The following is a 12,629-nucleotide window of genomic DNA, read 5'->3' as shown; positions in this document are numbered from 1 at the left end:
TACACGGTAAAATCTGTAATTTGAATGATGATTCCAGTGAAGAATAAGGCTAATGACGAATTTTTAGCACGTGTTAAACCAAAATAGAATCACGAACGCTAATCACAATCACGAATTCAAATTCTACTCGTGTGAAAGGCTTGACCTCCAAAACATCTTTGGGGGCGGAGCTTAGCACTTCTGGAGACAACACAATTGTCATGCACTCATCGTACCGATGCAGTGCTTTGATTGGCAAGTCACCAAGGACACAGTTTTCGAGTAAGCGTACGTGTGAAAAGTCCGATGATTCTAAAGACGAATTGCTGATTCAAGATTCAGGTGTGAAAAGGCCCCTTGGTGACTTGTCAATCAAAGCACTGTATCGATACGACGATTGCATGAAAATTGTATTATCTACGGAAGTGCTTGAAAGGAAACGTAAGCTCCGCCCGACCCCCCCCCCCCCCAAAAAAAAAAAAAAAAAGATGTTTTGCCTTCCACACGTAAAATTCTTACCGTAATTTGAGTGAAACTTAACTGGAATTCACCTCCGGAGTAGAATTTGAATTAGCGATTGTGATTAGCGTTCATGGTTCTAGTTTGGTTTCACACGTGCTAAAATTTCGTAATTAGCCTAATTTTTCACTGGAATCATCATTCAAATTACGATTTTTTTTTACCTTGTGAAAGGCGGTTAGTGTCTTCCAATATCTTCTCCACAGTTAAATGTGTCCCTAAATAGCACATGCCATTAAAACCTCTCTTTCATTTGATTCAACTTACTAATACTTCTAATACACGCATGAATGGGAAAAAACGTGTGGGCCGATGATGTCACTCACGCACTATTATATTTTCATTTGTATTATATGAAATATGAAAATTTCCTGCTTATAATGTGAAACATCGCGTGATTCATATTTCAATGAAGAGTTTCCTTATTTTGAAGTGTTGTACGATTCTTGCAATAAAATTTACGAGGAAATTGCATTATCGACTCTCTCATTTGCACATCACTGTGCAATGTATTTGAACTGTTTTGGGGAAACATCAGCGAAATTAGCAAACGAAAGTGTCGGTGTATGGCATCAGCGAAATTTGGCGCTGTGGTGTGTTCCTGTAATCCAAGGTTCGAGGTTCAAGCCCTATCAAGTCATGTCTTTCGGATGGTGACGTTAGAGGACGGTCCTCGACGTAAATAATCATTGCTTGGTGCACGTCTAACAAAACATAATTACACACACGGCCTCATCGACTCTCATTAACATATCACTGTATTTGGGGCAAAGTATGGGGCATTCTACTTGTCTCTGTTTAGTCAAATGAACTTTTTGTTGAGGTGAACTTGACCTTCAAGCCGCAATATGGCAAATTTGAATTTTGAAAATTGAAATCAAGGGATCTCTTCTACACAATAACAGTAATAGGTGTACATACATTAAACCTACATTTAGCGAGCTGTCGCGATTGTAACGGGGACGGATTCTACGATATCGTAAATCCTATTGGACAGCTTGGAGGTCTTTGTCGAAAAATGGAAAACCGGGACAGCAGATCGTCCTAAGATTCGGAGCTTGTGAATGTGTCGTTTGTCCAGAGTCCAGGACGACACTGCTGTTTTTTATTATTCGATTTTCGACAAAGGCTGCTTTGTCGCGTTGTCGTGAAGGACTTTCGACAATAGATTCTCTACGTTCCAGAAAGCGTTTGCGTAGTGTTGCGAAAACTCCCTAATTTACACCCTACACCACAACAACCAATTTGCAATATTTACATGATTGACATTACACGATTGACCACCCAAAGTGCCGTTTTTAGCACTCAAGTGATGAGTACCTGCACATTGAAGTGCACGTGCAATCGCCATATTACTAGCTGCTCAAGTGTTGAATTTAACACTCTACTCTCATGATTCTTAAGGATGCACCTGTGTGGGCTTTATATCAAACAATGATTTGATCTTATTTAATCCACCAACTTTTCATCTTTTGATGAAAGGATTCTTCAAGACAGCCTCGAAGTGATCACCGCGGATCATGTTCTATATATTTACTGTCTGACTGTCTGTCTTTTATTCCATGTTCCTCCAATCTCTTTACAGATCTGAGGAGAATTATTTTCATATTCAAATTCAAATTGTTTTATTCTCTCAGTAAAACATTACATGAAAAAAACAAGATAATGCAAAGTTAAAATGCATGTATTACAAATCTGTGTACAAGTCTATAATTGCTTTGTGGTTCAGAATCGCACAGAGTGGTAGCAGTCAAAAAGGAAAAAAATCCTTTTACTTAGGCTAACCCATTAACAAACGAAAAAGTGGCATAGAAAATGCAATAATAACATACAGGGATATGGCGAAAACATATTTAAAAACAAACAAATGAAACAACCTAAAAATACACATAAACAATGAACCAAGACATAGAAAGTGCCATGCCCTAACATATTTACAATAATCGTAATAATACAAGTAATTTAATATGCATCTTTCAGGAATTGTATTTCTCAAGAAGGAATCTTTTGAACTTTGTTTTGAATAAATTATGTGTTTTTGCATTACGTATTCCATCTGTTAGAGAATTCCAAACAACAGGACCTTGATAAATGATGCGGCGATGTGACAGTGACGTTCTTATTTTGGGGAGATGATAATTATTTGCATTTCTAGTAGGATAAGGGGCCCGTAACCCAAAGCTTAGCGATGATCGCGGATGATTTTTATACGATTGATTGCATTGACGACAATCAATCGTGAATACCAAGCGTACGAATAATCGGTAGCCTCTGTGTTACGGGACACATAATGTATTTTGCAATTCAGGTTAAAGTATTCTCATAGAGAAATTGGAAAAAGGGCTGAACAAGCTTCCGATAACATAAAACATCAAAATTCGAGACTGCCTAAAGGCTCTGAATTATTTCTCATACGATACGACATTTACGCCCAGAGCGCGTTTATCTGAACGGAACATTAATTAAAGATTAAGTCCACATGGATTTTTCTCTCTTTATTCAAATCAACTCCTTGTTGGGGTGGGCTTTTCCTTTGATGCGTTCCATTAAAGGAATTTAGAATTCTGTTTATATTTTGTATTTATTCATTTCTTCAAAGTATGGCATGGACTGGTGTGCTAGCCTTCTGACATCTGGTGGTAGCTTGTCTGAGGGAATTGCTGTTTTTGGTGGAAGAAACCTCCCGGATGTGACTGCCGTTTCATAGAAGATATGGTTCAGGATGGATTCATTGCCAGCTGTCTTCCATGTCTTGGTGACGTCTTTAGAGGCATCCCATTGGAGAAGGGAATCACTGTAGGGAAGACCGGTCAGGTGACAGAACTTCTTCAGCACCTCAGCAGGGTTGGCCAACAGATCATCAGAGTTGATGACGATCGGGTTGGGATCCAAGTTTTCACGGACGTACCGAAAACATTCCGCGGTTCCGCTGAAGAATTCGCCCGCATTCAAGATCGTGTCGTCGTATTCGATGTCGAACGCCTCCTCGTCTTCGGGATCACCCGTTCTCACGCCGGTTCTCGTCAACTCTCGATAGGAATTTTTCCTGTAGGAGGTGAACACAGCTACAGGATCCCGTATGAGAAAAACATGCTTGAATCCAGGTGGTATGTACTGACGTGATCGCTTGTCGGGGAAAGCGAGATACCCTTCCTTCGCAAAGATATACTTGCTATTGGATGCCTGAAACTCTTTCATCAGGTTACCAAATCTGTAACAAAGTTAATAATTTGAAGAAAAAAATATGAGTCATTTACTTTCAGTGTTAAGACAGTATTATTCAATTCTGAGACAATAATGTACATACTGGACTCTTTCTTCAATATTCCAACTTCTCCTTTAACTTGTTCTATTTTCGTAAAGCTCTTGACCCTTCCTCTTTACATTTCATTTATTTAATTACTATTCAGTCTTTGAAAAGTGTATCGAAAGAGATGTTCTTGATCAAGTTGTATAAGCTGCGAGTGACGTTACTTCTCGGTGAGTTGAAGGTATTTAGGCCGTCATACACAAAGTCGTATTTTCATGCCATTCTGAACATTGAACCGGAGATGCTTAGCATTTGACATATTGCACTGTTATAAGGTGACATCTGACAACTGTATAAAACGAAAGTAATATCTATATTTGCTACCATTGAGAAGCAGGCCTATAAATCAACATGGAGTAGTCATACAATAGAATCAAATATATTCCTTCTCTTAAAGCTGGTACAATCAGAGATGACAAGAAGAAAATGGATAGTTTTGCCAGGAAAGGGGTTTCTTGTTCCTTTGCTCACCCCTTATACATCTTTCCTTTACTTAGCTAGGTCACGATCGTGATTTTTTTTTTCTCCATGGGAAAACATGGACTATTTTATTTCATTTCTTCGTGCCAGTGAAAAGATGACAAATGAAAACGTCCCTTATACCTTGATCCATGAAAGGATTTGATCAGTTTTGAAAATCAGAGTTTTTGAGATATTCCGTTCTTATATACTTACACCACTCTTTCTGGGACGAGTCTCGATCCTTGTAAACGCGCCATGAAGAGTTCAGCGGCTTCTCGTGCCGTGTCTTCATTACCTTCGTACTCCATAGGCATTTGATTTCCAGTCTTGTTCTCGTACTCCTGCCTTACGACCTGGGCGTATGTGAAAAGTTCAAACCAAATTTCCATTCCTTCTATGTTACTCAAACACTTGCTGAGGGCCGTGGATATGGTTCTTGGGACGACCCAAGCGAAGATTCGAACCGGGGAACTGTCATTAGCTGCCATCCCGTTCGTTTCTTTGTTTAATGTTTAGAGAAGAGAATCTTCCAACTTGGAGCAAGAAATCATCAACTCACCTGTTCTTGATATTTACGTATGAAACGACCAGAATAAACCACCCTTGAAATTGAAGTCGATAAATTTTTTACCCTTTGATCATTGCATGCTAGCAGTCTATGTTCTTTCTGTTATTGTTTTATCAATATTTACATTTAACATTTTGAATGCTCTAAAACATTACTATATTTCCCAATCAAAGTCCTTTCTGCCTTTGTAAATATGCATTGTCAATAACATGAATAACTTTATGTTGTGTTTTAAGTGGCACATAGGTATCATTCCACAAGCCCCCCCCCCCCCCCCGCCTGACCGGGGAGGGATGCATGATCTTTGTGGGTATACAGGACAGGGATGTGGACAGAAAATTATGGCCTTTTGAAATGACAGTCTAATTTTGCGATAGATTTTGACGAATCTTTAATGAAATGTGAAATGTTATCATAATTATTTTCCCATTTGCCTTTGAATGGTCTTTTATCCCTTGTTTTTTTTCGTGAAACTGTTTTAAAGCCGATTACCCCCCCCCCCCCCCCACCCCCTTAACGTACGCCAGTGTTTGTTGCGGGGCGTTTTTATTTTCTCTGTATTATTTCTCCCCTTTTCGCCCTTTGAATATTTGGCGAGAAATATTGCTTTTCGTCCTTCCCGATGTCAGTCATAGTAATTACGATTAATTTACAATTTACTTCACAAAGAACTTTGTTTCACTTTAATTGGCCTACTATTTGATCCAGGGATCTCCAGTATACCACGCCATTGACAAAAGCTAAATCATAAAAAATACATTAGTAAAGGAAAAATATATAGAAAAGCCCCCTTTCCAAAAGAAAAAAACCACCTAGTTTGCAGCCTTGCTTTCATTGAGACACATGTCGCCTTTTTAATCAGCATTTTTTTTCAAAAGAGTGAATTTTTAATATATCGATGAATCCATGGGCGGAAATCCCAGGGGGGACAGGGGGGACGTGTCCCCCCTACTCAAAATAGTAGGGGGGACACAATGCCAAATGTCCCCCCTACTATTTTGGTATTTTATGATGGTAAGAAATACATCATTTTAAATCGAAATAAAACATGTATTTTGGGACGAGATGACCTTAATTTGGCGACGATAACCTTTTTTTTTTGCTTGTCAAATTTTCCCGCCCCTTGTCCCCATAGGCAGATCCATGATGCCGAGGGGCCCGCCCCCTCCTCTTGGCGGAGCAAAAATATGAAAAAGGGAAAGAAAGAAGGAAACAAGGAGGGAAAAGAGAGGAGAAAAAGAAGAGGACGACGAGTGCATAAAATAAGATGAGGGGAAGACTTGGAAAATTAAAAGAATCTTTCATTCAATTCAATTCAATTCTTTTATTTCATTTCCATTCAAAACATGCCACTATATAAAATTTTCGCTCGCGCTCGCATTGCCTGTTCGGTGATTTACCCAATCTTGTTCAATATGGTGTTCGAATATCAAGTTTGGAAGTCAACATACAAAACATATTTCACCTTGGAAAACGAACTTTCATTATTTTGTGTAATTTACAAATTGGTTTTTAAAAAGTGCTCTGTAAAAATGTCAGTTTTATGGTCTGAATGTTAACAAATGCAGCTTGCGCTGCGCGCGCTCAAAATTTGATTTATCAGGTACCTATTATTTATGTGTATTCCATAAAGTTTTCAAAATATTTCCCTTTTCAGGTCTGATTGTCAAGACGTATCAGCTAGCGCGCTGCACGCTCGCAATTTGATTGGCGAGTTAAAGAAATGTTTTAATATAGATTATACACCAAACTACTTAAAATCCCCTTTTCATGACAGTTTATCAAAAAGATTTAGCACGCGATTTGCGCTCGCATTAATGGTTTAAAATATATTAACTGATGCATCCTATTCATAATCACAAATATGAAATGTCCAGTTTTTATGCCATGATATCACCAGATTTCGCGCCCTCATTAGGCATGATTAAATATGATATTAATTTAATAATTAAATTGTCCCTTTTGTTTCATCTCGCGCTTAGCAAGAGGAATAGGAAGATAGTCATTATTTTCATTTGATGACATGTCGTAAGGATGTCCCGGTCCTATGTCAAAACTCAAAGTAATAATAATATCAGCTCTTTTTTAAGTGCGATCCATATCCACCTTACAATTTTTCTTCAAAGTGCTTGAAATATAAAGCTGAAATTTACCTCTTTTTTCAGATCGGAATATCAAAGTTTCATGATTTTCATGATCAAAGTTGTATTTAGAATGCCTAGATTCTAGGTCTTAATATGAAACACGCTTGGGCATGTTTATTCAGATACTCAACTTGTTCTCTAATCTAAATCATTATCCAATTTTTCTGCTCGCGCTTTGTGCTCGCATTATTAATGTAGGAAGACCCCATATTACTCATCCTTTTGATGATATACAAAACATGAACAGAGTGGCCCATTTTTAGGTCTAAATCTCGAAAAAAAAATTCTGCTCGCGCTTCGCGCTCGCATCAATCGTTAAATTATATAGCTATCCTGTTCACGATTACAAACACTGATTAAAATTTTCCATTCTTTCTTTAGAAAGTTCAAAAATTTTCAGCTCGCGCTTCGCGCTCGCATTTTTTGATTGTTGAAATATGTAACGCCTTCATGGCTAAGTGCAAGCTGTCCACAGGTACCAGTTCAAAACGTATATAAAATTTTTCTGCTCGCGCTTTGCGCTCGCATTATTAATACTCCTCCTTTTCAGGATTTACAAAACATGAATAGAGTGTCTCGTTCAGTAAATATTATAGGACTAAATCTCGAAATTTTCCGCTCCCGCTTCGCGCTCGCATTAATCGTTTACTTATATACCTATTCTGCTTGAGTTACAAAAAGTGCTTAGAATTTCCATTCTTTTGGTGAAAATGTAAAAAAAAATCGGCTCGCGCTTCCCGCTCGCATTATTTGATTGTTAAATTCTACTTAACAGGTATCTTTTCTATCAGTTCGTTCCTGCTCGCGCTTTGCGTTCGTAGTAATTATTAAGTTGCATACACATCTTTTTCAGGATAACAAACATTGCCCAGAATCAGTTCAAATTTCCAAAAAAATACATAAAATTTCCACAAAAAAATAGCTCGCGCTTTGCGCTCGCATCATATAAATAAGGATTATGATATTATACATTAATATATAAGAATAAAGCTAAGAAGTGACGAATGAGGACTACCCATTCAAAGAAACAAACAAAAATCATCTTCGAGCTGCCGATCGGGGAAAATATGGCTGAAACAAATTTCCGCCCCCCCCCCCCTATTGGCGAAGGCTGGATCCGCCCCTGTGTCCCCCCTACCTTTTGGGAGAGATTTCCGCCCCTGGATGAATCATAATTGATCAATTAATCATGATACTTTAATGGGGATGAGGTCATTATCATATATCATACAACTTTATGATCAATAACTCATATCCATCATGTCCATTGAGCCGTGTCTGCATCCATGTGAAGAGAAAGAATTCTATAACAGGGAAACTCGTCGAAAAAAACAATTTCAATACTAAGTGAATCTTTATTTCGTTTCAATTCTGACACCAGCAACGGTAAATCGTTGTATTACAATTAAAGAGCAAAGAATAAAACGTAAATAAGTATAGAATAATATAAATAGTACACGTAATACATCAAACTTAATCTTTTACGATGGCGATCTCCTGCATTCCTTTAATTTTTAATTGTGATGATATCTGTTTGCAATGCATATCGTATTATTGATTTTTTTTTCATATCTACATTTTTTATAAATTATCTTGCATATTTATATCTGATATTATTATGTAAATTCATAAATAAAATCAATCAAAGCCAGATGTATGGTCCACGTATGATGTTTTTGTCCGAAAAAGGGAGCTCGGGTGGTGGATTACTTCACGACTTCCTGTGTATAGCATCGCATACACAGGTCCCCACATTGGAGCTAAAAGATAATTGGGTCCCCACTGATTTGACCGTTAAACAGAAGTGTGTGTGGGTGTGGAGGAGGGTGAGATTGGGTAAGTGGGTGAAAGGGTAAATTGCCAATTCGTCTACTGCCAACTCGTCCTATCACCACATGGTCTACTTTCATTTAGTCTAATGCCATTCCGACCATCAACATTTCGTCTAACAACCATTTGGTCCAATCATCACTTCGTCTAATCACCATTCCGTCTATGACCATTTCGTCCCATAACCAGTTGGTCTAATATCCATTTTGTTTTCATTCATTTTGCACCATGAACACGTAGTCTAATCAGACCAAGTGGTGTATGGACTAAATGGCTATTGGACCAACTGGTTATTAGACGAAATGGTGAGTGGACGAATTGGTAATTAGACCACGTGGATAGTGGACGAAGTGATGGTAGACCAAATGACAGTAGACGAGTTGGCAATTGGACGAATTGGCATTAGCAGAATCGGAAATAAACCGGTGAAAGTGTAACGGGGTGTAATGACTGTTTTAAGACGGTTAGGTTCCATTTCAAATCGGCGTGTGCCTTCAGAGTGGGTTGTCGCGTCCGGTTGGGCAATTGCGTAACCCGACCATTCGAGAAAAGGGGCCCCCAGAATTACAAAAACGTCGGGTCCAATTTACCCTACGCTGTGTGGAAATTATCATTCAAATGTACACAATATTTCCAGGTCCAATCTATCCGATGTTTTGTGAAAATCATAAGCCGTATATACTAAGGGTCGGGTAAACTGGACCCGACCTTTCGGTAACTTAGGGGGCCATTTTCTCGAACTTAGGTCGATCGAACGCGACTACCTGACGTGATGGCACAATCCTCTGAATCAATCATTTGTCATGTTTGTATTGAAATGTAGCCCTGTAAGATCATTTCTTTGTATTGCCTGGGAAATTCGTCGCATTGTTCTCAAACAAGAGGTAGATTATGTTTGGCATAGCCACATTATACATGTCCGATTGTTGGAAAACTAATGATGACAAACTAATCCGAAATAGACATCTTATCTCTAAGAAACATCCGTTAGTCTAATAAATCAGTAGCGTTAGCCGTTTACGACTATTATTTGTACAAAGTTACCGAATTATGTAAACTTTAAACCCTGTAGGCATTAGGTTTACATGACGCCATGTTTTACATTTATAGTACAAATTAATACCCCACCCTCTCCCTCTCTTTCTATCTCTCTCTCTCTCTCTCTCTCTCTCTCTATGCTTTCTGAAGGGGAAAATAAAGAGGAATTTAAATGTTGAATCAAACTAACTCATCTGTGACAGAATATCAACAAACCCAAAGTGATCCAATACATCCGTCAAAGGATAAAGAAGAAAAATATGCTTCTTTAAAAAAAATTAGTTTTGTTCGCTTTGGTAAATACCCTCGAGCTTAAGTCAAGAATATCGTAATTAATGTTTGAAATTAATCTTATCACGTTTTAATGGGTCGTCAAGAAGTTTGCGTGTCTCTAGATGGTTTATTTCCAATTGGTCTTATACCAATTCGTCTGATTACCAACTCGTCTACTATCATTTGGTCTATCATCAATTCGTCCACTATCCACATGGTCTAATTGCCATTTCGTCCACTCACCATTTCGTCTAATAACCAGTTGGTCCAGTAGCTATTTAGTCAATAAACCATTTGGTGTAATTGGATAAGTGTTAATTGGGCGAAATGAATGGAAAAAAAAATGGGTATTCGACCGACTGGATATTAGACGAAATGGTCAGAGACGAACTGGTGATTAGACGGAGTGATTATATTGGACCAAATGGTTATTGGACCAAATGGTTGTTAGACAAAATGTTGATGGACTGAATGGCATTAGGCTAAATGAAAATAGACGATGTGGTGAGTGGATGAGTTGGCAATAGAAGATTCGGAAATCTACCGTCTAGATTCGCCCAGAGATCATGTGCTGTGACTGATTTTTTTTTTTTCTTCATTTTTTAAGAGGGAGCGAACTTACCAACACTGTACGTTATAAAATTTCTTGTATTAAAATATACTTTTTGAGATAACTTTTAGTGAAACCAAGGGTGAAATAGCTCATAATTCAATTTTGTGTAGAGAAACTATTTTTAATGGATAGATACCTGTCATACATCTTTATAATATAATTATTGCAATATTAATGTATTGAGTAGTGAATTGGTATGTTAACATTCAAGTGGGCCTGTACAACAAGACTGCACCGAATGTTGCATGATGGGTATGAATCTGGCCAGAAATGGGTAGTTAAGGACTTGAGGTGGGGCAGCTGGTTCCAATGCCCTTGTGTGGAGCGTTGTGGCCCAGTGGATTAGTCTTCCGACTTTGAAATAGTGGATCGTGGGTTCAAATCCCAACCACCGGCGTAATTTCCTTCGGCAATAAATTTCTCTACATTGCACTGAACCTAGGTCAGGTAAATGGGTACCAATGATGTTTATACGGTTTCCACTCATTAATTGTACCAGACAGCGGCGTGTAATGAGCCAACAATTTTGAGGGATCAGATAGTTCTTAAAAGATGTTAAGTTCTTAAAAGATGCAAGCGAGCAAAGCGAGTGAGTATTTTATTTTTGTATTTACCCATTTACCTTGAGTGCAGCACAATGTGGGTAAATTTCTTGCTGAATGAAGACACGCCGCCATGGCTTGGAATCGAACCCGCGTCCTTCAGATTGAAAGACGAGAGTCTTAACCCTAGACCACGACGCCCCCACACCTCGGTAAAGCCAAATATGTCATCGTCATTATTATGATCATAATTTATAGTGACAAAAATAGCAAAGAAGATAAAATCACATACCAACTCATCAACCATCTTTAAGGTTAATAGCTATCTTTGAGATGTCGGCATTGGTATTCTACAGTATCAAAATGACATTTTGTAGACGAGTTACCTTTTATCAAATCCTTTCTCATCACATGGATTTACTCAGGGCTCCACGGATATGAGTTATTGATCATAAAGTTGTATGATAAATGATAATGACCTCGTGCCCATATAAGTACCATGATTTATCGATTTATGATGATTAATCGATACATTAAAAATAAAATCTTTTGGAATGCCGATCAAATCTTGCCGGCAAATTAGAGGCGGGATTTTGTCCCCCTTTTGCAAAGGGAGGAGGGGGTTGGGGCTGGTGTATATCTTTTGTATTTATATGTTATTCACGTTATTATTTAGCTTTTTTAGATTGAATGGTATGCCGATTCAAATGAAACAAAATTCTTATAAAGAGGGTATTGCGAATTGTGAATCAATCATAATATATTACTCTTGCCATCAGAATTGAGGTAAAGCCGAAGCGGTGTGTCTCATCATATCCAATGGGCTGTATGACTCGAATTTAATGTTGAAGGTGGATTTTAAACCCATGGGCTACCTGATCTTACCTGTTCTGAAATGCTTGTTGGTCTCAATAAGCCAGCAGGGGCTAGTTAGCCAATGCGCCAAATTGAACCCAAGGTCAAGTGAGTCAACATTCGAGTATTGAGGGCACTTAACTTGAACATTATACCTATGTGCCACATACTAAAATGAACAAACTTTACTGTTGACAATGTCTAAGGGTAGATAAATTTAGGAGGCAATATTCGTCGACTTTGATCGGGGAATACTGTAGTATAATTATTTGTTTATATCATCCAAAGGATTCAATGTAAATAAGGATAAAACAGTAAAAGAAGGTGCATAGACTGCTAACAATGTTCAAAGGGTGAACATCCTTCAATTACAAGGGTGGTTTATTCCGGTTGTTTCATGCGTATATAATATATCAAGAAAATGCGAGTCGATTAGGTCTTATTGCCAGTTAGAAGTTCTTTTTCTTTCTAAACACCTAACGAGGAAACGAACGGG

The 12,629-nt window shown here is 38.1% G+C and overlaps 1 protein-coding gene across 1 annotated transcript; it reads right to left on the bottom strand.

Annotated features, from left to right (window-relative positions):
* Window positions 1-802: 802 nt before the first annotated feature.
* On the bottom strand, window positions 803-4,930 carry LOC129279248 (uncharacterized). The gene is made up of 2 exons (XM_054915344.2): window positions 4,484-4,930; window positions 803-3,709 (listed from the first exon to the last, which is right to left on the bottom strand). Exons 1-2 carry the CDS (start codon window positions 4,756-4,758, stop codon window positions 3,067-3,069), a joined length of 918 nt encoding a protein of 305 aa, XP_054771319.2. The 5' UTR covers window positions 4,759-4,930; the 3' UTR covers window positions 803-3,066.
* Between the last annotated feature and the right edge of the window lie 7,699 nt (window positions 4,931-12,629).

Source organism: Lytechinus pictus, chromosome 16 (genome assembly GCF_037042905.1).
Source record: "Lytechinus pictus isolate F3 Inbred chromosome 16, Lp3.0, whole genome shotgun sequence".
Lineage (NCBI taxonomy): Eukaryota > Metazoa > Echinodermata > Echinoidea > Temnopleuroida > Toxopneustidae > Lytechinus > Lytechinus pictus.
The sequence above is the reverse complement of the archived record's forward strand: the minus strand, read 5'-3'. Positions and strand labels throughout refer to the sequence as shown.